General features: G+C 36.0%; 1 protein-coding gene across 4 annotated transcripts in view; it reads left to right on the top strand.

Moving 5' to 3' along the window:
* Nucleotides 1-25,275, top strand: part of LOC131677701 (calcium-activated potassium channel slowpoke) — a 226,900-nt gene that overhangs the window by 86,001 nt on the left and 115,624 nt on the right. For 2 of the 4 annotated variants that reach the window (XM_058957668.1, XM_058957669.1), the window contains exon 7: nt 8,962-9,053. The exons of the other annotated variants lie outside the window; for them this stretch is intronic. In XM_058957668.1, the coding sequence (XP_058813651.1) occupies nt 8,962-9,053 (92 nt within the window). The remainder of the gene's footprint in view (nt 1-8,961; nt 9,054-25,275) is intronic. 4 annotated transcript variants of the gene reach the window in all.

Consider the following 25,275-nt stretch of genomic DNA (forward strand, 5'->3'; position numbering starts at 1 on the left):
ATTTCTGAAATGATATCGTAGAAAGCCACTTTCTAACAAATCGCAACCTCCTAGAACTTTTTTCTGTTTTGAAATTGCCTAGATATTAATTTTTACTGCACAGTTTGATTGCATTCCTTTTTCATTTATGAGTTTTCTATATATTAAATAAACTAGTTTAGCTGATTTGTAACAAACAGTATATCAAACATTATAAATATAGCACAAATCTTTCTACTTCGGATTCCTTCTCAACACTTTTCTTATGTTTGATTCACAGAATAATTTACGTGCAATTATTGTTTGTGTTATTACTTACTCATTATTTCGTTGAAAGCTGTCTCCACTCATATCGCTGAGAATATGTATTTTTCAACTTCATTTTCCTAGTTATCTTTTGCGTTTCTCGTTCATCTTATATTGTTCTACTTACCAATCAAGCAATCTCTTTCCTTTATTTACATTTCATTAAAAAAAAGAAATATATATATTCTTCACTTTTACATATTATAATACTATCTAAATAAATACATTTGACGTAGAAAATTTAATTTCGCTTGCACAGCCTGTATGCCGCAGCCACGCATATTAGAGCGCAAAATATCGTTACCTACTTTTTTCTAATTGCAATTCAACTACTTGAAGCGAATAAAAAACAATTAAATTCAGAGCTATGAAATGTCAATTTTAAGGTGGCAACAGGGGGAATGTGTTCCACCCTGTTCGTTTTAGGCAAAACTGCCGCAGCACCGGTTGCCAGCCCTAACATCCCTAGCAATATTATCTAGGAACAGTGCGGTAAATTTAAGTTGTATTTACCTCTCCTCTTTTGTTGTTATGGTTGCTGCTGTTGTTGTTATTGTTGTTGTTGTTTCGAGATTCACGCGCGAGAGAAAGAATAAGAAAACAAATTAGTAGACTACCTCTGTTTGAGACAGTCCCAAGAAATCGACGCCTATCCAACGGAAAAAAATTGCTACGATTATTTTGTGAGCGATGCGATTTGTAACCAGAGATGCGAATTAATCTGTGGCGGTTCCTTAGGGTGGCCGCAGACTGTTGAATACCTTCCTTAATAGAAAATATTCCCAGCCAAACCGCACTTATGAGATTTTGGGAGATAAGAATCAAGGGTAGTAAAAAAGTCATTCGATTTCACGTTGTTTGTTAGTGTGTTTGTGTCATGTATAAATAACGTTGCGGTCAATTAACAATATAACAACAGTCTGCTGCTGCCATAAAGTCCGTCGTTCGATGCAAATCTACCAGTTTTGATGCGAAATCAATAATTAAAGAAAAGAAACAGTATTTTTGTTGATATTACTGACTGCAATCGTCCATTCACATACACACATTTTATGTACAGATCAGATGATAACCACGTTTCGATTGTGGTAAACTTCAGATTGAGTTTAGGTCATGGATTATCACGATGGAGCTTACAAACACCACTGTTCGACATTACTACACAGCATTCGTATCGCACACCGATGAACAAGTTAGCCTACCGTAAGGGGTTATCAACGTGGAATTAGGTAATACTTTCATGAAAATTTTTAAGAGATGGCGCTTCTTCGGTGGAGGCTAACATGAATTTTAATAAATGTATTGGAAAGATATTAAAACTTGGGTTTTTGGAGAAACTATATTATTGTAGTTGTAAAATAGACACACATTTGATACAGAAAAAAATGTGGGAACAGTGTATAGAAGCTTATCAGAAACCTATTGAAAAATTTTCAAATAAAATCTAAAACAAACTGTTTCCGCCCATTCATTTTACCCATTAGTTGCCACCAAGAGAAAATTTTAAACTGTTTCTCTCACAACTCTCTGTTTCACTCGTTTTGACAGCAGATTCCCCTCTCATTGCAATCGGAAAGTTTTCTGTTAGAATTTCAGTGCAAAATGTAACAATGTGGGTTGTTGCATTCGCGCTGGAAATCGAACATAAATCTGCCCACATTCCGAATCTCATTCCGGATGTAATTTGCTGGAATGAGGTTAGTGCGGACATTTACGTGTCGTCATGAAGTAGTTCTTGTTTCACGTATATTACCGCAAGATGTTCAAAATATGGAAAAATCGCACCCTATCATATAAGGTAAGCCGAAACGACATAAACGACTCAATCTTTACTTTACCGGGTTAATGGTTTTTGAATTAAGTTATGTGTCTAAAAGAAACGCCAATTTCATATCCGAAAATGTAAACATATGAAGTAAATTATTTGAATAGCAACAGCCCAAGTAATTGTGTTCTGGCAAGGTATTTTCGTTTCATTGGAAAAATTTACTTCGACAAGCGTTCTGAATACTAAATTTTTAATATAACTTCTGCACTTTTCATTGTTCACTAACATTTAGATGATTTTGAGAGTTTTTGAAGACAAACACTTCTAATACATCAAAACATTAGCTTATATTATCAAAAAGATACTTAAAATAGTAAAACTTGACTTTTTGAAATAAATTTTGCAAAATTTTTGAAAAATATCGTTGTCGCTCAATTATGCCTCGAATCATGACCTTATAAGTAGTTAAAAAAAGAGTTATCTTTCGTTTGCCCCAATCAGTGATATTGGAATTAAAAATAAGCCATCTTTGACAAAAAAATCTCAAAACTTTTCAACGATAATAGTTAGGTACATCGTGCCATGGAACAAATAATTCGCCCTAAAACAATCTTAAAGTTGTCCGAAGACTACTTCATCTCTACATAAATACCGCAAAAGTTAGACGAATAAAACTTAAATTTTCTAAAAAGCACTAAGAAACATCCTAAACCTTGAATTTAAATTTTTGGTAAAATAAAACAAATGACAGATAGACCTTACATGTCTTCAGCAAACTTTTCTAAAATTTGACGTTTCGCAATTTCACTGAAAGTAATATGACTAAATGAAATGAATCTAAAATGAACAAAAGTTAATTTTTTAATCTTGGTAAAATTAGAACTACAACAATTGTTGTTTTCACAAAAATGAGGGACTCGCAAACATCGAAAATTTTCCCAAAAAAATAATAAGACTAAGTTGTATAGTATTAGTAAAACATTAAAATTCCTGCTAAATTTGCACTCTGGACCACTGCGTAATTGACCAAAAAGCGGAGGTCCAACTAATAAATCGTTGAATTGAAAATCGACCAACCAGCGAATCACGAATTATTTTTTTTTTCTATCAATATGGTTGTTAAACTTCTTGATTTTACTAGATGATGGTGTTAAAAAGTATTCGAATATCATCAGTTGTTTTGACCACTTTTCATTATTTATTTATCAATGGAGTAGATGAATTCCCGCTGGAGTCAAGCTCTTCTCCAGTGGGCATAAAACTTCCTCATCTTTTCATTGGCAACAGAGACTATGCTAACCTTAATGACAACAGATTATACTTCACAGGAAATAGAATATATAAATACATTAATTATACGTACAAATTTACATAACCAATTTTTCGGAAACAAAATACTCCTTTTCGGATATTGTTCGAAGTCTTCAAAATTTATGTCAGATATCGGTATAACATTGAATAAAATATCGATAAAGGTAACATGAAAGTTATTGGTGAAAAATTACATTTTTTTTAAAGTGTGACTGAGCCACATCGGTTGATGCACTGGAGTCGGAATAGTGATAGATACCAGAGATATTTCAGTATATATTATCAGTTTTCAGATGATATGATTGGGAATTATGACGGCTTTTTGAACTTACTCGTTGTGGTATAGAAAATATCTTGAGCGTTTTTTTCAAAAAGACATATCTACAATGAGTGACTCTGTTTATTTACTTTCTCTTTGGCGTCCCTATAGCACTTTTCACTTATTTTACAGAGATCGAAAGACGGTGGTTTTTACTAGCATATTATGCAAAGAGTTGAGGGATAAATGTTAAAGCGACCGATTTATTAACAGAATAGAAAGTAAACAAAGAGAGTCACTCATTGTAGATATGTCGCACAGAGGAGTAACTAGAACAAATTCCTTGGCCAATAACCAAAATTTTTTTTCGATTTTTTGTTTCGTTATATTTTTTTACATACCTAGAAGCCTACTGTATAACGTGGCAAAATTATGAATATGTCGAAAATTGTTAAAGAATTTTTGCATTGATGCAAAATAGTGATATTTTAAACGGTTTTTTAATCATTTTCATTATATATCCAGCAATATCGCTTTCTAGTGATGATGAATGTATTAAATAAAACAATATTATTACATACGTAGTTGAACACAACCATTTGTATAACTTCAGCCTAAATACGTTTTTTAAACATTTTATTCCAAACTTGAATGATAAAAAAGTTATATTAAACGGCAAGATCCGGCAAAGTTGCTGAAGCAGTATTACAAAACAAGATTCCAGCTATCCAAAAAACATAAGAACTTTTCCGGACTTGTCCGATCCACAAATTCCAAGCGATTTGAAAATTTTGCTAATTTGTGGTACACCGTAATGCTGTTGGGCCAAATACTACGTTTGGAAAACTGTATCTCTACGAATACATGCACTGACGTCCCTTCCCCTCCTCCTTTTCCACTGATCATTTGTTTATGCAACTAGAAAAACAAATGTATTCACAAAGATCTCCTCAAGAATATAGTAAAATGTCTTCTGCAATAACAGCAATAGCAGCAGTAATTAATTTTGGCCAGGATTCGACCTCAGTTACTCCTCTGTGTGTCGTTTTGAATAAAAGGTCTAGATATATTTGCTTTGACGCGGGGAATACGTACTACGTAATTTGCTAATCCGCGTGAATTGAAAAATCCGCGTAAAAACCGCAATAAATTCTCGTTCCCAAGCTTAGTAGAAGTCGGAAATCGATGATTCTTGTAATTTTGAAACCCAAGAAGGCGGCTTCAACCTACTATAATAGGCAAGAATTTACAATAATATGGGTCTCAGTTCAAAGATGTTGGAAAGTAGATGACGGAAATTGATGATTGGAACCACTGAGAACTGACAAGCAAGTCAAGTTTTCAACTTGTGTAAGAAATAAAACTGTCGCTTTAAAATGACAATAGCAAGTAGCAACTTGCCACTGTCGGCGCTTCGATCGGCCAGCAATCGCGATACGGGACTTGTGTGCAAACTTGGATACAATGGTGATTCACGCATGCGAACCTGTATACGATGGTGATTTTCAACGTATTTTCATTTAAATGTTTACACAGGTTTTTCGGGAAAGTTTGTTCTAACCTATATGTCTGTTCTCTGTGTTGGAACCATCAGGAAATATATGAAGGCGAATTGTGGTAAACATAAAACGCTAGAAACTAATACCAATAAGAAGTTTATTCCAAAGGAGGTGGTCAGTAAAAGCCGGAAATTCATGATTTTGTTTTCTTTGAATCCATGGTGGAGGTTTCCGCTTTCCATAAAACAAAATATACATCAATATGAGGTGTTGGTGAGTACAGGGCAAGGAAAAATTATCCGTGATCAATATTTAACGTATGCGGAATGAAATTTAGACAACGCTTCCAGCATTAAAACAAAAATGCAACCCTGTGCAAGGCACCATACTAAACGTCTAGGCACACTTATTTTAAACATCCAGTGTTAATTTCGACCCGCTAGGAGATACCATGTGACCAAAATGGTAGCGAACGTCTAATCTGGCACCTAGCTATTATGCCAAAAAGAAGCTTTGACGCATTGGAGGATTATGGCATACTTTTTGTACAAAAGGCTGATAACCCTCCAAATGTACCACAACTGCGTCCAAATGAGGATTTGTGGAATAATTTGAAGCAGAGAGTATATGCCAATAATTTTCGACATAAAACTAACAAACATGATAGTTAAAATTAAGAAAGAAATTAAGAATATGCCAACATCAATTTTTTCAACTCCTTTGCAAAAAGATCCTGCAAACTGTCATAAACCTTTTCGAATAGGCTCAAATTTTTTTCTACATTAAGTTAATAAGCTGAAAAATGTTTTCATATAGAGAGAACATTCAATAAAGAGTTTTCTACAAAAAAATGCCTTTTGGATTTTGTCCAAATTTTATTCCGCATACGTTATGTCATAGTTTCATCGTTTATGTAAGGAATATGATATATTTACGAGGAATGTATATGTACTAACTTAGCATTGAATATATTCATGAATGTTTCAAAATGCCGTCCACTGACAATTATGCAGATCTCCAATCGCTTAAGGGAAAGGGAAAGGGGGTGCCAAATCGTGTAGGCTAATTTCCGCCAGATCTAGGTCCATATATACAGGTATCTTGGTTTTTACGTTTTCATATTGCACGTTATTATTTGCTGCGAACGTTACTAGTACTACTTGACTACTGATGATGTAGTTTACTACATCATCAGTAGTCATCTGCAAGACGGATCTGCAAAGAATCAATTGCGATTGCGTCCTCTCGTAATGGGAAGAACGTGAACAGATTGAATTGAAACTTTCTAAATTTGTTTACACCAATATATCGATATAAACAAGTATTCATAACGGCATCTGCCACACTAAGAAAAAAAATTACGTATAGTTTTTCCTCGCACTGTAGATGACGGAAATTGATGAAGATTAATTATGACCCAAGTCCCAACAATATTAGCACTTTCGGTATAAGCTTGACGAGTAGAAGCCGATGTTCGAGATTGGACACCATTTTGAACTCCAAGATAGCGACTTCCGGCTTAGAAAAATTCTCAAGAGTCTAATCAATATGGAAATTGTGTTTTGCTGACTAGCAGAAAAGGTAGTAGCCATCGAAGACATGGTGTACATAAAAAAGAAAAGAATAACGATGATTCGAGCCAGTTCGACAGCTCATGCAAAAATCCTGTCAGAGCATAGAGTTACATCGAACAACCATATAAATTTGGGACGATTTCCCATGTTGAGTTTGTGCAGATTCGTGTTGCTTAGGTATTTCATGAATTCCAACCCTCTCAGGTAAGCTGCACCGCATGAAGTGATGGGTATTTGCATCACTGCCGAATACGAGTGGAATCTCTTTTCGGCTATAATATAGTAACCTAATCGTTAACTTTTATTTTGTTAGCTGATGTTACTTGCTCGTTGTAACTATAGTTCACTGGCGGCGGGATTTCTACCGAAACCGATTCCCATTTTGTGAACAATTTTCCAGCGGCCAATCCACCCAACTCCAATAAAGAGGTCCCCAATGCTATATTCTTTCTAAAAACCGATATCATGTGTTTCTTCGATTTTTTGTTACTGATTCGGGTTAATCCTCTTCAGCCGATGTTGTTGGATCGCTGTCCGAACTCTGTATAACTGCTATACCCACGACTGTACAGTTCAGCAGCTTACTACTGCTTGACCAAATGTTGTTCGGAATATTTTTAGCTAAAGCGTTGAATGCGTTGGGTGCCTCCTCGCAGATACAGTAAGTCGACGTGACTTTTTGTCGTGGTTAACTAAAAACTTAAATCAAAAGAACTCATTTTTGGACAGTTTTTCGTATTCATGTACATAAAAGTTATAAAGAATAAACGCTTGGTAGTCATATTTCAAAAAAGTCATAACAAACCATTTTATAGAAGATTTTATTGTATGGTACGCTTCTGTCGGAAGATAGAAAGAATCGATCAGTCGCATCTTATCTAGACCAAAATGAAAATTATCGTAATAGTAGTTCAATTTTAGGATATATTCTCAATAAACTATCATACAGCGTCATCTACAGAGCTGGATGTCAATCCAAACGAGATTGAAAGTTCGTGTTGTGTAAAAATATTGTCAGCCTTGATTCTACTTTTTATGAGACAAAAGAAGAATCATTGCTTTATTTTAAATTTTAATGGGCCAGGGAAAAGATGATGGTTAATTATAAAAGGCAGTCATTTTAGAAAATATAGATTTAGTCCCGAAATTTAGATTTAAAAAATTAAATAAACAACTCTCACCGGTGTGCGATACGAATATTACAAACATAATGTGAACTGTACATCCATACCACGCCACTATCCATCATTTTAGCTAGACAAATACACGCACACAAACCACAAAGCACAATGGTTCCGACCATTGGTATGTTTTTGCTTTTCAAACCAAAGAGTTCGACACCATATGCAAAAGTGTGAAAGATTGCGTGTTGACCACCTCACATCCCACGTAGGCCTAAACTCCAATAGAAAAAAAACAAAGCTAGTATCTCACTTCAGGAGTGTGTGCGTGAGTTGTCTTTTTGTACTTTGTAATTAAGTTTACGTTTTCATCTGTTATCAGTATTTCGATTTACAATGATTGTTACGCCTTACCCATTACTTCCGAATGTTGTTAGTTAGTTAAATGGACCGGTTCACACAAAAATGCACCGCTCAGTTTTGCACACATTCGAGGTGAAAAATTAATTACCATCTCGAAAATGGCCGCGTATGTGTGTGATGATTTTACGTGCATATTGATCCGTTTATGGCACACGAATACAATGGAAAAAACGAAGAGGCGGTCGACGTTTTCCTTTAATCGTGTCGTGATGCTGCCAAGGATGACATTTCGACTCGTTTAGCGAGTAATTTTGGACAAAAAAATGTAATACAGCAGAGACTAGCGCTACCGAATTCTTTCTTTTCTAGGTTGTATTTTATCGTATGTACCAAGACACGTGCTGTAACAAACTTAGTCGTCGACTTAATCTCTCCAACTATTGATCGTATATCTACTAGTCTTCGGTGTTTTTGATTCAGCAAATATTCAAGTTTTTTTGTTTTCTTTTTTCTTCTAATTCCATTTACTCTACCTTGAACTCCACACTGTACTAATACATGTGTTGTCGAAACCATACTACCCAACGGCTGGGTGTGAACCGGTGCAACCCGCAAACGAATACATCCACGTGTTATGCGCTTTGAAACCATGAAATCCTTCACTCCTGTACCCAAAATCATTCACTGAATAACGACAAACAAATTGGCACACATTACGCGCATTCGTGTCAAACAAAAACATGAACAAACAAAAAAAACAATCGTTGCTACAAAACTAAAGGCGATATTTGCAAGTTGTATACCAGAGATTATAGACTTGATCGGAACTAGACCCAAGTATGGGGGAACACTGAAGAATGAGCGGGGGCGAAGGTGAGATTTTACTAGAAAACTACAGTGCTTTCCAGCTTTTGACCCTTCTGTTCATATTATTTCCCTCTCAAAAAAAAAACAAAACAAACGATTCAATTATCCCACTTTTATGTTTCTATCTGTATATGTATCTGTTTCGCTCCCCGTCTGCTTAATTTTGTTTTTCTGTCATGTTTCGGTTCCCAGCCAAATACATTACCAGATCTCGACAACTGCACTGACCCCTTACCCAAGACCTCACCCCCCACCAGGACGACCACTGACAGCTAAGAAGCAAACCTATAGGAGAAAAGGGCTTTTTTTACTTATTTATTCAGAAACCTTCCTACTTTTTGGTGTTTTGCTATTTGTATTAGTGTTCAATGTACCGGAACGATATGACAGATGTGTACAGTACCCAACCAACCCACCCAACCTAGAAACGACAACGCCCCCCTCCCCCACCTCTCCAACCAACCCCCTTGGACCGTTTCTACTAGAATAGGGTTTTCTACCAATTAATCAGATCGGACTCGCTTCTGTGCTTGATTTTGTTCACAAACATATGCCGAGCTTTCTCTAACAAACCAAACCAAAAACGCTTAGCAAACACGTCTAATCTGTGACAGTTTTCCAATAACAACTACTCAATAGAGGATTTCCATAACATTGTTTTTCATTTCACGAGTGACACTTGGATTTTGTTTTGAGTTTTTCGCACAGTAACTCGGTTTTATCGGTACAGCTAACTTCACAAACTGTTAACGGGAATGATAGTACGTGGGCAGTACGCTTTCGGGTAAACTGTTCACGTGCTGGGATTTACCTATTATTCGATTATTTGGGCTCAAATCTTAATACATTGCGTAACGAAGACGCCTACTGGTCTACGCAACGGATACTCCCTTTAGCCAATAGGACGCGTTGTTGTATTTAAAGTTACAAATATCTTTTCTAATTTGATTTTCGATTATTTTTGTTTTGTTCTCAAGCCTAGCAATGTTATGGAACGTCCAGCTTATCAGGGCCAAAAGAATACTCTGGTGTTCAACTTCCCAAATAGATCGTCGTAGATTGTTAGCATTAACACGCCTGCAAGTTTTCAACGGAGTTCGGGAAAGGAAGCGCCGCAAAATGCAATCAATTGAGGTGTGTTCAGAGCAAATTGTCCCCCATTCGAAGTGTTGTTCCATCCTACAGGACCATTCGACAATTTGCCATGAACATTTCACTCGGAATTGGTTCCATTTCGTCTGAACCCCCCTAGTCTTCATGCACGTACACGTGATGTACACTAGAAGGCGCCACCATGCAAAGGCAGATCGGCCTCATAGCTCTACCGATGATGCCGCCAACAATGTGCATATATTGAATTGAATCTGTTTTTATATGATACTAGACACAACATCAAAATATACTTGTAAGCTAAGTGTCGTGAGAGTAGACTCTAAGTGGATGCTACTGTCAGTGTTCCCGATGTGTAATCTGTTTCTATTTCTATGTACTGTGCTACATGTATGCGATATCACAAACTGTCTTTTCTCTAGCCCAACACATTGGCATTGTGTACGGAAAAATGCCGTTCTCAATCCCAACCCAACAGTGAATGTACATTTGAAAAGTCTTCTTTTTCTGGAACTTTTTTTCCAAATCGGTTTGAGTGCTTTTTTGTATTGTGAACGCAAGCTTTCTCCAAATAAGTCTATACTAATCATAAGTTCTGTTCCCTTCTGAATTTTCCAACTCACAATTCCACAAACTAACTGAGTCTAATTGTGAAAGTCTCTGACAATATCTCTCATCGATTCGAATCACGAAGTGATAAGAAATGAACAAAAATCGTGTGCTGTAAAATGTACGCCATTCTACTCTAAGCGTGTAATCGTTGTAGTGTTTATTTCTTTAATTGTTGTAACTGATCTTTTTGCCTACTGATATGATTCGATGCATTTTTCTTTCTTTCTTACAATTTGTAGTTATAATCATTGTTATGTTATACTATACTTGTTATTCCAATTCACTCCTGTATTGTCTTGGTGTCCTAATAAACAAACAGATAATAATGTGTAAATCAATTAAAACCGTTCCGTTGCATCGTTAATTTCTTTCTTTTCAGTAGAATTATACGTTTAATTTACGAACGAAAACAATGAATTATTCGTTCTAGTTGTTGTTCAAAGCATTTGAATAACTATTCGGTGTCTTGAAGATTTGGCATTCTACAAACTATGGTGGTAATGAGATTTCTAACCGAAGCGTTTCAGAACAGAATAGACTTTCCCGTGAACTGATTTCTCATTTTTTATCCGAAAAAGGAAATTATACATTGCCTGAATAGTAATGATGTTTTAATCGTTTCATAACAAAGTGCTATCAAACAATAAAACAGTAATAACAAATGAAACCGAGTAATGCTGATGTCATTGTTACACAGTTGATAACAGAAAATGGTACGGTATGTTAATTTTGGTTCACTAACTAAACAAAATCAATTTTCGGCGGTGATAGAAGCGTAAATGGAATAGGCTCAACACTCTTGTATAAAATATATCTAATTTGTATTAAGGTATGGATAACAAACATTTGCTTTGATTCTTTCTTGAAAACAAGTACGTTTAATTGTGCAAAAAGAAAATATTTCCCTGAAAGAATAGCTCATGGAATAAAGAATGATAAATACACTCAACGAATATACTAATATTGCTGCGTCTACAACGATTGTATTTTTATTGCCATCAAAGATAAAACTGCGCTGCCTGAGCGATGGCGATTTTTCCATGTACTAGAACGAGTTATCAAAACAAACAAGGTAGCGTCGCGGTCGCGAGCGTCACATTAGCAGACCAATACATAGCCTTCTATTCATAAATTGCGCCACGAAAAATTATCCAAAATTGACAACCTCCCCCCTATGCAAGCAAAAGTTTTTCCACTACTTTGGGTTCTAATATAACCTACCCGGCAGACACTAGATGACAGGGCGGCCTAGGTGTTTCAACCAAGATTTTTTGGATTTTCACGATCAAACAAACAAAATGGGAAACAAAGGAATATATTAATTTACCAACTTTCATTCCCCACTCCCAAGTTATCCTCACTGCATTGCACGCTGGTCGTTGATCTGCTGCTAGTGACGGACGATTCCTTCCGACTAGAGTTCCTATATATAGAGTTAGGCGGACACAAAAGCCGGAAAACTGGCAGCTCTTATTCCAGGAAGAAAACACTGGCAACCCATGCCAATGTTCAAGCTCTAGCTTAATGATTTCATTGTCGTCGTGAGTTAGAACTTCACATGTACGAATGGAAAACCAATTCGAAGATCTGATGATATGATTTCATACTTGTGCGAATATCTCTTTGTGTTACAAAAAAAAATCTTGTTCTTTTCGTTTCTCTACACTCGATAACACAAGAAAAGAGTAAAATAATTATGACCATAATCACAATACCTTTTCCATATACATCCAAAGAGAACATGTTATGTGACGTAATGCTCGATTGGTTCCACCATTTGACATGTTCAATTGGCTCCGCTCAGTGTCTCCGCCTAACTATGAATATAGTAACTATACTTCCGACCGGTCGTGATGTTCTCCTGTTGCTAGGGAGTCACTGCAGTGTTTTTCTCAAGAGGCTCCATTGATCGCCCCGCTTTTATCTCTCTCTGACTATTAGTTCTGAAGGAGAGCTGGGCTCGCTCGGATGATCCTTCATAGCGAGGGCGGAAAGGCATCTTCTGGGTCCTTCAAAATTAGTCGGGAAAGCAAGCAGCTCCTTGGCACGTAGCTTCCCTTTCTGGCGACCCGACACCAAACCGAAGTTCTCGCACGGGCCGACACATCCGCGGAAATGAACTTCCGCACACTGGAACATGAACTGGATTAACCCAGCGGAGAAAGGCCGAACGGAACAAAACACAACATCGTTCTTTTCTCGTGGGCCCAAACTAACTACCTCGATGGTCACCTTGTTGTTCGACCAAATCAAACTCCATAAAACAACTGTCATCTCAATGGTGCAGCATAGTCCGCCTATTTTGGCAACTAGAGAAGATCTGTGACCTATCTAAAGCGTAACATTTATATACGAATATGAAACAAAAATTACTACACCTATCTACAGTTAAAAGGAGTATTTTCCGATCAAGTTCTGTTAACCTGCCCGGTTCACCTGTCACAATGTGTCACAAATTTCTTTGTAACTAAGGGCTTACATAAAATAGATTATTGAGCACTGGTAGGATATTGTCGCACTGCATTAGTGTTCTCCCTTAAACTACTTCAGTGCTTTTCCCCGATTTATGACATCGGACGGTGTAACACGTTGGCATATCTAGGGTTCCGAATGTGAAGTCGCCTCTCTACTGGCGTCGCACAGTAGGAAAAAATATCAAAAACACTGCATTTTTCAATATCTTGATAGAAGGCTAAGTGCTGTTACCCGAAATCTGCAAATTTCTTGCAAATCGATTTCAGGTATTTAAAATCACCGTAAAATACACCATCACACTCGTTTTGCTCCAATTTCCCTTGTTGTTTGTGTTTATTTTCAAGACTGGTTATATGACTTGGAAGAAAGCTGAGCGAGGTCGGTCAAAGTTAGTGTTTCTTAGATGAAAAGTCTAAGGATTCCATAAAATGTAGAAGGATTAACCGCATGAAACGTTTTTGATCCGTTTTACCCCAATTCTTCGTGACTGTATGTCTCGAAAGGAGACTGAATGCTGCTGATTAAAAGTAGTATATCTTATGTAGAAAGGTCCGGCGAACAGATTTAGAAGCCTTGTTAGCTAGAATGACCGCACAAAACGTGTGTATCCGTTTTACCACAATTCTTCATAGTCAGGTTTAACTTCAGCCTTAATTTAGGGGATTTCCGGGCGGTAATATTACCACGTATATGGCACCCCTATCCCATTTGTATTGAACTGACATAAGTCAACATCCCAGTGGGCACACGAATTATGGGCCCCACTGACAGTTCAAATTGTTCTGCTTGTTTTGCTCGATGCTCGATCTTCACTAGTCAGATACCATAGGGCATGACTCACTTTTCCGACATTTGTTAAAAAGTGAAAATATTGGATAGGTAATTGAAGAAATGTGTTATTTTGGACATGTCGGTGAATAACAAAAACTTAACACCATGGTGACCCAACAAATTAAACGAACTCGACTATCTCAAAATTGCCTCGAATGAAATTGATTCTGTTTATTGTGGATCGACCCTAACGCGATGTTTTAGATGTTGGCATAGAAATCATGGCGGCATAGCAGCTACCTGAATATTACTCATCAAAATGTCATTCAATATTGCTTTTGCCCAGTTCTTCAGTGTAATTTTTATGGAAACATCGCATTATATATCACTTCGCTGAATGTTTAACAACTTCTTTTAAAAAAGTCGGATTGACTAGCAGTCTTCGACAAAGTTGTAGACAATTAAATTATCTTTCCACCTAGCGGCGAAAACGCGAACTAGTGGATTTTTTCTCCATTTAAATTGTCGAAAAATCCCACAAAAATCTTCTCGTTGGTCCGGTAGCTAGCCTTGTCCGATTTGCTTCAAATTTGGTGCAAGTACTCCCGGTGGGACTAGGAATCGACTTAGGGGTGGGCCGATTGAGTTTTCAAAAATTCATTATTTTTCTGGACAGTCTAGAATCCGCCTTACCTTCAATTACACAGGTACCCAAAAACGACTTTTTAGTCACTTTATGTAGCAATTAAATACTTTTCCAAACCAACTTAGATTAACAAGTTCCCAATGGATATGATAAGGGTCCATGCATAAATGACGTAACATTTTGGGGGATAGGGAGGGTATACCAAATTTGTGACGAAGTGTGACGAGGGGAAGGGTAGGGTCAGAAGTTGTGCGACGTAGCGTTAAGTTTTAAACCCATTGTTTAGAGAAAAACAATTTAATGATCCTCCATTCCCTAGAGAAATGAATTTAAATTCAAACAAGTTACTTTGGATGCGATTTTTCATGAGGTAAATTTTACGATTCGTGGTATTACAAGTTCGCAACAATCCGAAAAGATTTTGTATGCGGATTTAACTTGCTACATTAGTTAGCTAATTTTGCTATCTAGTAGACTAAGTTTGGAAGCTGAATTAAATTTTCACTTCGGATTCAACCAAACAAAATTTAGTAATTTAGATGAACGTGTGGTTCTAAGAATCATTGGCAGATGCACGATTGTGAACTGAGAGAACTTGTCTTCATGCTCCCCTTGACATATAAAATTCAAAATAAAACTATCAACAATATATTTGTCATGAAATGGGCTTATTTTGCACGCAATTTGCTGTTATAATGAAAATGTTGATAAAAGTCGTCAAACATTGTGAAAAGACATGTATTTAAAATAATTGAAAAACATATGAATTTTTTTTCATCACCCGGGCGCATTGCATGGGACGAGGGGGAGGGGGTAGGTAAATGCTACGTTATTTACGAGGGGGAGGTTAGAATTTTGTGACCAAATGCTACTAGGGAGGAGGGAGGGGTCAAAAATCGCCAAAAAAAAAGCTACGTCATTTGTGTACGGCCCCTAAAGGATAACTCCACCTCTTTACACTACGCTGCATATTGAAATCTATCTCAGATTAGTTTATATTTCCCACGAACAATAATTACTACTGTACCCAATAATGTCAAACGGAAAACTACGGGGTATATTATGTGCATTTTGAAAAACTGTGCTTGATAAAGAAACACAAATAACTTATGAAAAGGTCATAACTAAAAACGATATAATATTTTTGTTGGAACAAAATTTAAAATATTTTGAAAATAACTACATTATGGATAAAAATGTTATGAGCTTTTCGATTTGAAGTGGCATTTAGAATCACATTCTATAAGACAATTGTATTTTGAGGTACAAATAGTATAAAATATCAAAATATGTTAAAAGTTTCTCAATGATGCAAGCATACAAAAAATCATATTTATTACGATAAACATTTGATTGTGTATAGTTGTTGATGGAGAACAGTGAATAACTGTAATTCAGGAATTGATTGTTTTCGTTAAAACAAAACTAAAATTATCTTGAAAGTAATGACTTTTCGAAGGATCTGATTTAAAATGACATTTAGAATCGTATTCTATAATAAAATTACCATCTACCTCTCGACCAGTGTAACAGCATGCTTCATACATCCTCCTTTTACCCTTAAATGTATGATGTAATTATTGATGGCCTTATAAAAGGGTTTTATAGTCGTTTTTTGAATATATGTTTTTGCATGCAAGAGACAGCATACGACAAATAGTCATCCCTGGATTCGATCGCGTTTGTTTTATAGATTCGAATAAATATGGCTTTGTCTGCGAAAATTTGCGGATTGGAGTGTTATTTCATACCAAAATGTTGCTTTTTTGGTACTAAAAATTTTGATAACTCAACAGATATAAGAGAGAGAAACAAAAATTGTGTATTTTCTTATGCTAAACAAAATCTTAGAACATTTTGAAATTCTAAAAAAAATCACCCAGAAAAGTTATGTTGAAAAAAGTGATTTTCAGGGGTATATCATAGAAAACTCCACAAATATGTATTAAAATCAAAAGATAGATACATAGTCTCTTCAGCAAAGTTGTTTCTTATTATATTCTCTACAACTTTGCTGAACACAGTTTTTTTTATTATTTTCATAAATGACCAAACAAAAATTTGCTTCTCAGCTTTAGGGTGATTAATCACCAACCTAATACTTGAATAAGATGGGGAATATTTTATAGACAAACTTTGCTGAAGACACTATAGCTTGAAAATCGTTTTTTCGTGGTCAAAACAATTTCGATCTCGTTTTTGCCTATTTGGAAACAATGTGGGGGGCGTTATCAACATTTCAATGGAACAAAATAGAAAGATTGTGTCTACGGCAAAGTTGTATGTCAGGTAATCTTAAATATATCTTCTGAAAATACCAACTTTGTAGGTCCTACAAGTTTTGAAATATGGCGCATTTTTGAAAACAAAAAAAATCTGTAAGTAAATGTTTTAACTAAAACCTTCTCTATCTCGAAACATACAGAACCTACAAAGTTTGCGTCTTCAGAAAATATGTTTAAAATAATAGGTCCTACAAGTTTCTCGAAGACGCCACATTTCTCTCTAGCTTTATTAAAAAGTTAATGACAGCGCCATCCTAGCGACTGAATACCGAACTAGTGTGATTCAACCAAATAAAGCGCCAAGTGTCATACAGCAACTTTTCCGAAGACACCATAACTCTATAACGAAAGATAATAATGGATTCCACTTTTTTTAACTTTCTGACCACAATGCATCGTTTTTCTCTTAATCCCTTATTGCTCGGCCAATTCTCAATGTAGAGACATGAAACTTTCACTGAAATTTTCGAAAAAATACGCTCAATAATATACATTTGTGCACGAAATATATATGGATAGAAAATAGCAATACACAGCAAGTGTGTGAGCGGCTCTCACCTTCTGGAACGACTGTTTGGGCCGAAACAACGTACAATGCAATCCAACTGAAAACAGTATTATATCGAGTTCACCGATATGTGAGCTACAACATAAAATTTACTGATTGCGAATCGATAGACTACTTTTTCCTAAAACCTCGGAAAACGAACGAGAAAACTTGAATTCACATAAGACTCAATCTGGGGTTGGCTTCTTTTGGATGCCAGCTAGTGCTGGGGTTACCTCCATGGTCAACTTTGACTGCTAATAGCAAAAAATCTAAAAATTATTTTCAAATTTCTTAAATGGTAGTACACGTGGATTACCTAGAATTATGAAAAAATGCAATAATGTCGATTTCGGAAAAAATGTGGGTTAGCCCCTTTTGAACGCCAGCCGTTCATATCTTCGACAACTCTGGAACCAAAAATCGCAGCTCTCAATTCTCTTCGCTTGAAATTAAAATGAATTTGCATTTCAAAATATTGCCGTGCGTGGAAAAACGGATGTGTTAGTTAGTTATCTAATTGTAATTATACTCTAACATAATCCGCTTGTGGATCAGCTGAATGCGTTAACAATTAGAGAACGGATGACGATTCGCTAGAACTTGGTTTCATTGATTTCAGAACCTATTCCACCCTTGTGACTCATTATTAGAATTTTACAGATTTTCGTTTAGCTTTTGTGGTTAGACGTTCAATAAGGTCTCACCACCTAAGAAGAGTGCACGAACGGCGAAATAAGTCGTACTATAGATTTCTTGAGCGTTTTTTCAAAAAGACATATCTACAATGAGTTACTCTCTTTGTTTACTTTCTCTTCTGTTAATAATTCGGTCACTTTAACATTTATCCCTTAACTCTTTGCATAATATGCTAGTTAAATCCACCGTCTTTCGATTTGTACTGTAAATTAAGTGCAAAATGTTATAGTGACGCCGTAAAAATCGAAAGAGAAAGTAAACAAAGAGAGTAACTCATTGCAGATATGTCTTTTTGAAAAAACGCTCAAGATTTCAATTTTAACCTTGTTTTGGAATGCTTTTATTTGAGTTACCATGCTAGTCTTTTCAATATCTCCTCTTCGACCCCTTTTAAACCCAATTGTTAGTGTATAGCCAAGATGTTTAGACTAATAGTGTGCTCGTACAAAACCACCAATTTATCGTCAGATCTTCAAGACATACAGGAATAGTTATCCCTGTTGATTATTACCACTTCAAATGGTTTTTGACAAGCTTTTGTTTGTTGTTCATAAAGTTGTGAATGTTTAGAACTCAACAAACACCAGCAATTCTGGTGCAAGATAATAATGTGTTTTGACCATAAAGCTCAATGTACTGCAGACAAATGCCAAAATGTTTTTATTAATATCCCAAACGAAAATTCGAATGTGTTTCAACTGAAGCTTTCCTATTCGAAGTAGTACACAATTAAGGAAAAAAATCTCTTTAAATGTTTTGCTATTCGGTTACGCCACATGATTTCAGAAACCTTTTCGAGAACTACAACAAAGTCACAGTTTGCGTGGTTACGCAACTGAATGGCAAAACTTTGGCTTTTTTTTAAATTATCATCGAATTATCAGTGACTACTCTAAAATACCAAAAAGCGGCAATACATGAACATGAATATAGTCCGTACAAAATTTTACAACAATAAAATCACAAAGAATAAATAAAAAAAATCCGTTTTATGGGATATACAGTTACAGTTGATTCGCTGCTTGGAACGCAACCTCTATCCAATTATCGCCACAGATTCGCTAGTTGCATCGATCGATAGATGTCAAAAACTGATGGTACTAGTGCGTAATGAATCTGTGAATATCTTTAGCTATCGTCTGTTTGATTGTCAAAGTAAATTTGACATGAGATTTAGGCATTCAGTTTCTTCTTAACTGAACAACATTTCAACTAACGAAGTTCCAACTAAAAAGCAATGCTATTAGAAAGTGTTTAACCAGCGAATCACGACTGTACCAGACCATGGATATTATGTGTTGATAGTTTAGTACCATTACACAGACCATATTTCTCGACAAACATGTCAAACGGTCCTAAGTGCAAATGAGAGCCTCTCTTTGTTTACTTTCTCTTTCGATTGTTACGGCGTCAGCATAAAACTTTTCAATATTGTTTCATAATATATTGAAAAAGTCCGATTTCGACTAGCTGATCCGGCTAAGAGTTAAGTAACAAACGTATAAACTGCCGAGTTATTAGCGAAAGAGAAAGTAAACAAAGAAACTGTCATTTGCACTTAGGACCATTTGACATGTTTGGCTAGATTTGTATGATTATTTTCTCATAAAAAATCTTCTTATTTCTAAGAACGACACAAAGTGTAATCTTTCATAACATTTCCTTGACATGCTTTTTATTCAGTAATGAAAAATGAATAAAAACAATCAAATTCGAAAATCTTGCTAAGATAAATGAGGGTGTAGTCTGGAAAAAATGTCTAGTAGATTCAATAATTAATAGAAATATCATTGGAAACACAGCATTTCCAATGTAATCTCATTTACCCGATGAAGTACATTCTAAACGACTAGACTCTAGCAACGATTGGCTTGAAATGTTGTATCAATTCCAAGATCCTATTGAAAGACAAACACATGGCTTCTTTCTCGATTTTTTGTTTTATTATCTAAAACAGTTTTTTCATGCATAAAATGGATGTACAATACAATGTAAGGCTTTTTCCAAGACACCACTTTTTGAGTTCCTTTTGCGGTCCCAAAATTTTGGGGGTTGCTCCACGAATTTACATATTGAGTTATAAGTTCGTATGGAAATTAGTACGGTAAACACTACTTTTTTGCACCTCAGCACGTTCATATCACTATTTCACTCAAACTGGGAAACCAATGCTATAAAAAGTTTGTCCAGTATGTGGTTAACAACTTTTCCGAAAATTTAAACTAGTTAGGATTTTTTTTAAAAATGTTATTACGATTTTAAAATAGAAGGGTTAAATTAATCACAGAAATTTATTAATTCTGTCAAAACTGCAAATGTACCACCAACATCTACGTTTCAATCCTAGATATCTCAGAATATGTTTATCGCAAACACTTGGTGTCTTCGACAGAAATTTTCCGAAAAATTTTCTGAATCACATAAACATAGTTGGAAAGTCATAAAACCGATTCAATTCACATAACAATGAGATTGAACCATTCTCATATCATTTATCACATTTTAATTGCATTTACCCAATCAGTTGCCTTTGGCTGATGATGGATACAAAGCACGTAAATAAACCGTTGAATGTTCGAATCTTGATCAGAAAGGATTTTCTGTTTCAGTATAAGTATTGTCCGTACTTTTCCAAAGGAGATGCGACGATTATTTTTCGTCGCGGCAAGATTCGTAGCGCTATTCGGCGCACGATTCGTCGCAATCTATTTCTTATGGGATGAATGACACTATAATAAAAGGTGGTGCAATTTTGTGTAAAAACCTTAGTGTGAATAAAACATACGAAAACCTGAAACTTTAGAAGCACAGTTTTCAATCAGTTTTATTAACAAATTCCGTTGAAGTAAATAATTAGCACACATTAAACTTAATGGTTAATAAAAACTTTTCAACGATTTTCAGCATTTATTATCAAATGCGCCAATTCAATTCGTCGCCTCAAAACGATTGAATGGCTCGTTTCCAATGAAACGTACAATATTTACGGTTTGAATTAGAATTATTAGCCTGTAATTTTTTAGGTTCCTTCATAAAAATAAGTTGGAAGGCTATTTTAAACGCATAACACTTTTAATTCGTAGAATGATTCCAAACGAGCTTTTGGCCATTATAAGGTTAATGGATTGCTTCTACTAATCTTAGGAATGTGTCTCGTAATTAGATTTCAACAAGCAACAGCTTATTTATGAGACATATATCGCCAGATCTTGATAATTTATTGAGCAAATACAGATAACACATATGATGAATACACCAAAAACTCGCCCGTAATACTTTTACGGTAATAAGAAATGTTCTAATAGCAAGACGTTTAATGCTAAAACGAACGCAACAAAAATTCCCCAAACGGCAATACCAACACATGCAAATCTTCTCTGCGTCGCACTCACGTTTCATCAATTCTTAGGGTGCTTACAGAGTGGCGGCGAGAAGCTGAGCTGGCGCTGGAACTGACATTAGAATGCGAGATGCGAGAAACCTGCTTGCTGCAAACCAAATGGGTGATGTCAGAGTGAAAGCCGAGCGGATCTGCGCCGACTGTCCGCTTTCACTCTGACATCATCCCTTTATTTTGCTGCAGGCAGGTTTCTCGCATCTCGCATTCTAATGTCAGTACCAGCACCAGCTCAGCTTCTCGCCGCCACTCTGTAAGCGGCCTTATACAATAAATATTAACGCGATGGATTGTGTGGAAGTGTATAGCACTACGCTTGTCATTGTATTGCGCTTCAAGCGAAGCAAACACAATGTAGATAAAGACGAGTTTCGATTTTCTCTACACGACGAATCCGAACTTGAAAATCGGCTTACATTCGGCTAGCTTCAAAGCACAGCCAGAAAAAAAACGACTCGGAATAGTGGTGGGATATTTCGGTGGGTGTTAAATTGAAATTTGTTATCTATCACGGACGTCAACAGCAAGGTAGTGACTGCACAAAACATGCACAGTCCTTCCCGTCATGTAGGGAAACAAAACCTACGGTTTGGATCCATGCAATGAATGGACTGGATCCAGGGACTGGTCCAGATCCGGGCACTGGTCCAGGTCCGGATCCGGGTGCTGGTCCGGATCCGAGAACTGGTCCGGATCATGGAGGACAGGGTTTGGGAACTGGTCCGGATCGGAAACATTGGCCGGATCCGGAAACTGACTATACTTTTTATTTCACTATCCAACCTACCCAGTAAAAAAAATCTATAACTCCGGCTGGTTTCTGCCAATATTGGGGCAGATTCCAGCCTGAATTTGGGCAGAAATCCGCCAGAGTTCCTGTTGGATTGACCCGATGCTAACACTATCATAGAATTAGACCGAATTATCCTACATACGAACAGAGCCGAGGTTAACACATACTGAAAAAGTGTTGTGTGTAGTTGTGTGATACTCATACGTGAACAGCAACCGAAATTCTTCATTCCACCGTTTACTTCCTTTGCGGGAATATGAGTTTAATACCGCAATGCGCAATTGCGTGGTCTATTACCGAAATGACAATAGAATCTTACCCAAAAGTAATAGAAACATATCCGTCGGATTTTGGGTGTAGCATCGAAATTGTTTGGTCTCACTAGTAGGTGAATTAAATTGATTTTTACAAAATTTACATAACCTTTACATAATTCTGAAAATAAGTCTCAGAAATTCTTTCGAAGATTGCAAGTCTCTGCGATGAACAGGTTCTGAGATATTTAGGATTGAAACGTAGGTGCTGATGGTGCATTTACAGTGTTGACAGAGTTAATAAATTTCAACGATTCATTTAACCCTTCTATCTTAAACTCGTAATAACATTTTTGTAAAATAATTCTAGGAAGTTACAGTTCTCGGCAGATTTGTTAACCACATTCTGGACTAATCTTTTAGAGCATTAGTTTTTCCATTTGAGTGAATGGACGGTCTGTATGAGCGGAGTTGCAAAAAGTACATATTCTCATACTGATTTCCATTTAAACCCAATGCGCAAATCCGAGGAGAAACCAATCGTTTCCATAATTTGCACAGCTATTTGGGACCGTAATACGAACTCAAAAAGTTCTGTGCTCGTTAATTATAATCAATTTTAATTCTCTTATGCAATCTCGAGCCAGTTTAATGTACAAATGTATACATGAAAGAAATCTCTGAGTTATGTAGCCATTCACGGTTCCTCAATTCACGGGATCCAGATTTACTAGCGCAACATATCATATTTAAAAGTTCCATTTGAAAGTCAATCTGAACATGTAGTTATGCAGCATATGGAACTTCTGTGGCTTTTCGATATTAATTCAAAATCGCCGCAGAACGCCAGTGTGCCTATGAACTGCATCTCGTTGACAATTGTCTTTCGCGTCTTCTTGAGATTTCGCTTCACGATTACCCAATATTTGTTTCTATTTGTGCGAGTTGTGGCGTGTTGGGAGGGTTCATGTCTTTGCGTATCACTTGGACATTGTTCACGACATACCTCTCCATGGCCTTTATCTCGTGACATTTTTTCCAGGCACTCCTGCATAAATTTCCTGGTTGATGGTTGCGATGTAAATATCGCTCTTCAAGCCACAGGAACAGATGGCCTGTATAACCTGTAAGCCACAGGAACAGATGGCCTGGATAACACAAGATATCTCTTTACGAATTTCGACAGTTTAACGTGTTTGATAATCTCTGCCACCTTTCCGAAAGTAGGCGAGTTTGTCAATTTCCATACAAGGTTTCTTTTTTACCATTTTCCCCATGATGGGGTACATTGGTATTTGCATGGGGCAAAGCGGTAAATTGTGTTTCTGCCAAATAAATTTATTTTTGGAGCCAATAAAGTTGACAATATGAGAAAAATGCTTTAAAATAATTCACCTATTGAAGTAAAACCCGTGAAAAGAAATTTGAAATTTCAAAAATGATGAAATTTGCACGACATGTAAACCGGCATGGTTAAGAACAAATATTGCTTGAATTGAATATTTGATTAACAAGTAAATTTAACACAATGCACATGATTAAAGCACCAAAGAGCATAGAATTTTACACTTCTATTCATATGAGATTACAGGTAACATATTTTTCGACCATTTTGGAACAAAAATAAATGAAAATGCATTGGCTTTTCAGTAAATAAAACTATAATTTTCAATCAACGTGTAAAATTATATCAAAATTCGTTGAAAAAAGCATGTGTATTTACGAAATGATTTAATGTAACAACTATTTTCATGCTCCAAATACGTGCATGAAATAAAATGTAAAATTACAAAAACAATTATGGGTATGTTCCTCGTGCCGAAAACCATCCATGAAAGAAATATCGACTCTGTAGCTATTAGCGTTACAATATTGAAACAGGCATCGACAATTAACCAGATTACCACACTTTCCCCTATATATTTTCTTATCGCAGTTTGACGTTTGTCTTCAAATTTGAGAAACGATTGTTTCGAGGTTAATATTTGAAAAAAAAATAGTTAATTTTAAAATTGACTGACAACCGTTCCGTTACCAATACTGTTATGGCCTATAATAATTCATTTTTTTAACTGAGCTAAGATCCGGCTAATCTACCAGATTCACATCTTTTGGAACACAATTCGCATTGTTGACATCATATCAATCCAACACATGTCACTTCCTTACATCTTTTCTTTCCATTTATAAATAAAACTAGTCGGAGAAATACGATTTTTAAAATTTGATATATACAAATGTGGTAGTCACACGTGTCATAGGTGTGTATTGATGACAAAATTTGTATGACGTGGCATAATTGTGCATGAAAAATTTTCTATGCAAATAAAGCATCAATCATAAACTTTCATATCTTCGGCTTTATTTGGTCTAGAAACAATCGGTGAGATGCATTTTCAAGGAAATTGGTCAAGGAATCTAGAAAAAATAGTGATTTTAGTGATAGTGATTAAAACTGCATGTTCCTCGCAATACATGTATTTTTAATTTGAAAATTAGTATGCCACTGTGTTCCTCAGACATTTTCTCCGATAAAAACATCTAACATCTCGCTATATCTCCGTAACCAAGCAGAATTTCAAATTTCTGAAAACGCCACCGTGTAGAGATTTTTCAAGTAATGCGGCGACAAAATGGCG

Source organism: Topomyia yanbarensis, chromosome 1 (assembly GCF_030247195.1).
Source record: "Topomyia yanbarensis strain Yona2022 chromosome 1, ASM3024719v1, whole genome shotgun sequence".
In the NCBI taxonomy this organism is placed as follows: domain Eukaryota; kingdom Metazoa; phylum Arthropoda; class Insecta; order Diptera; family Culicidae; genus Topomyia; species Topomyia yanbarensis.